At 40.8% G+C, this 1,152-nt stretch overlaps 1 protein-coding gene across 1 annotated transcript in view; it reads right to left on the reverse strand.

Moving 5' to 3' along the window:
• The window catches only part of LOC106871378 (acyl-CoA synthetase short-chain family member 3, mitochondrial), a 19,641-nt gene that overhangs the window by 14,579 nt on the left and 3,910 nt on the right, over nt 1-1,152 (reverse strand). Inside the window, exon 2 of the mRNA XM_014917800.2 lies at nt 149-293. Within this exon, the coding sequence (XP_014773286.1) occupies nt 149-293 (145 nt within the window). The remainder of the gene's footprint in view (nt 1-148; nt 294-1,152) is intronic.

Consider the following 1,152-nt stretch of genomic DNA (forward strand, 5'->3'; position numbering starts at 1 on the left):
ATATATATATATATATATATATATATATATATATACAGCATCGATGTAAAAAAATTAATAAAAAAATGACAGAGAGAGAGCAGTTTCCTTAAAGTTTGTTGACTTGTTTTTTTCTGATCATCTTTGTGAATAATTCTATAAAGCTTACCTCATCCAAAAGCTGAGAATAAGTGATCTTTTGAATTTGACCAGTGACTGGACTGTCGTGAACCAAGGCCACCCTTTCTCCAAGACCATTTTCCACATGACGATCAAGGGCATTGTAAGTTGTGTTAAATTCTCCACCTACAAACCTAAACAAGAAATATAAGCAGTTTTAAAACAGTTCCATCCATGGATAAAAGACAAGATTGACTTTGGCAGGATTTGAACCCAAACTGCAAACAACCAGAATGAATTCTGCAAAGAAAATTTGTTTGAAGCTCTAATAATCTCACCAATCAATAACCAATCAATATCCCTCAATTCCATTTGCATAACTGAAATAAACTCACACACTATAGATCTGTCTGAAGTGCAGAAGACTTACAAAAGCAGTTGAACCAGTAAACAGCAGGGAGTCCCCTGTGAAATTAGCAAAGCTTTATCTTTATGATATAATCCTGAATATATTAAATGAGATACTGCAATGAATTAGGGGACAACAACGGGTTCATGGTTAATAATATACTCTTCAGAAGATGTAAATATAAAGGGGTTCCAGAAGATGGACCTCGGTGCATGAAGCGTAGTAACTCTGGGGGATTTTGTCATCATTAACTGGAAATGACAAATTAGGGGTTATGATGCTAACCCCTATTGAGTCTGGACCTCAGTGAATCCGGAGAAATTCTAAGGGGTTTTGACATTACTGTGGTATGATGTCGGTGTCTGGGGAGGCTGACCGGAAGGGCGAGTCGACCGGAAGGGGAAACAGGGCAGAGGGAGCCTCGATCAGCGTTCGTGCCCTTTTCGAACGGGGCTGCGGTCAGGACAAGATGTGTTAAGCGACGGTCTAGGTTTGGGAAGGTTTGGGAGAAGCAGCTGCTATACCTGGTGTACCTTGGGTCGGGGCAAGCTTCAAGGATCGGATACCGCAAGATGGACTCGCAGTCGAGGAAAGGAAAACCGAGGTAAGGCGATTACATCTACTCGTACGCACACACCACAAGC

The sequence above is a fragment of the Octopus bimaculoides genome, chromosome 25, assembly GCF_001194135.2.
Source record: "Octopus bimaculoides isolate UCB-OBI-ISO-001 chromosome 25, ASM119413v2, whole genome shotgun sequence".
NCBI classification, from domain to species: Eukaryota; Metazoa; Mollusca; class Cephalopoda; order Octopoda; family Octopodidae; genus Octopus; species Octopus bimaculoides.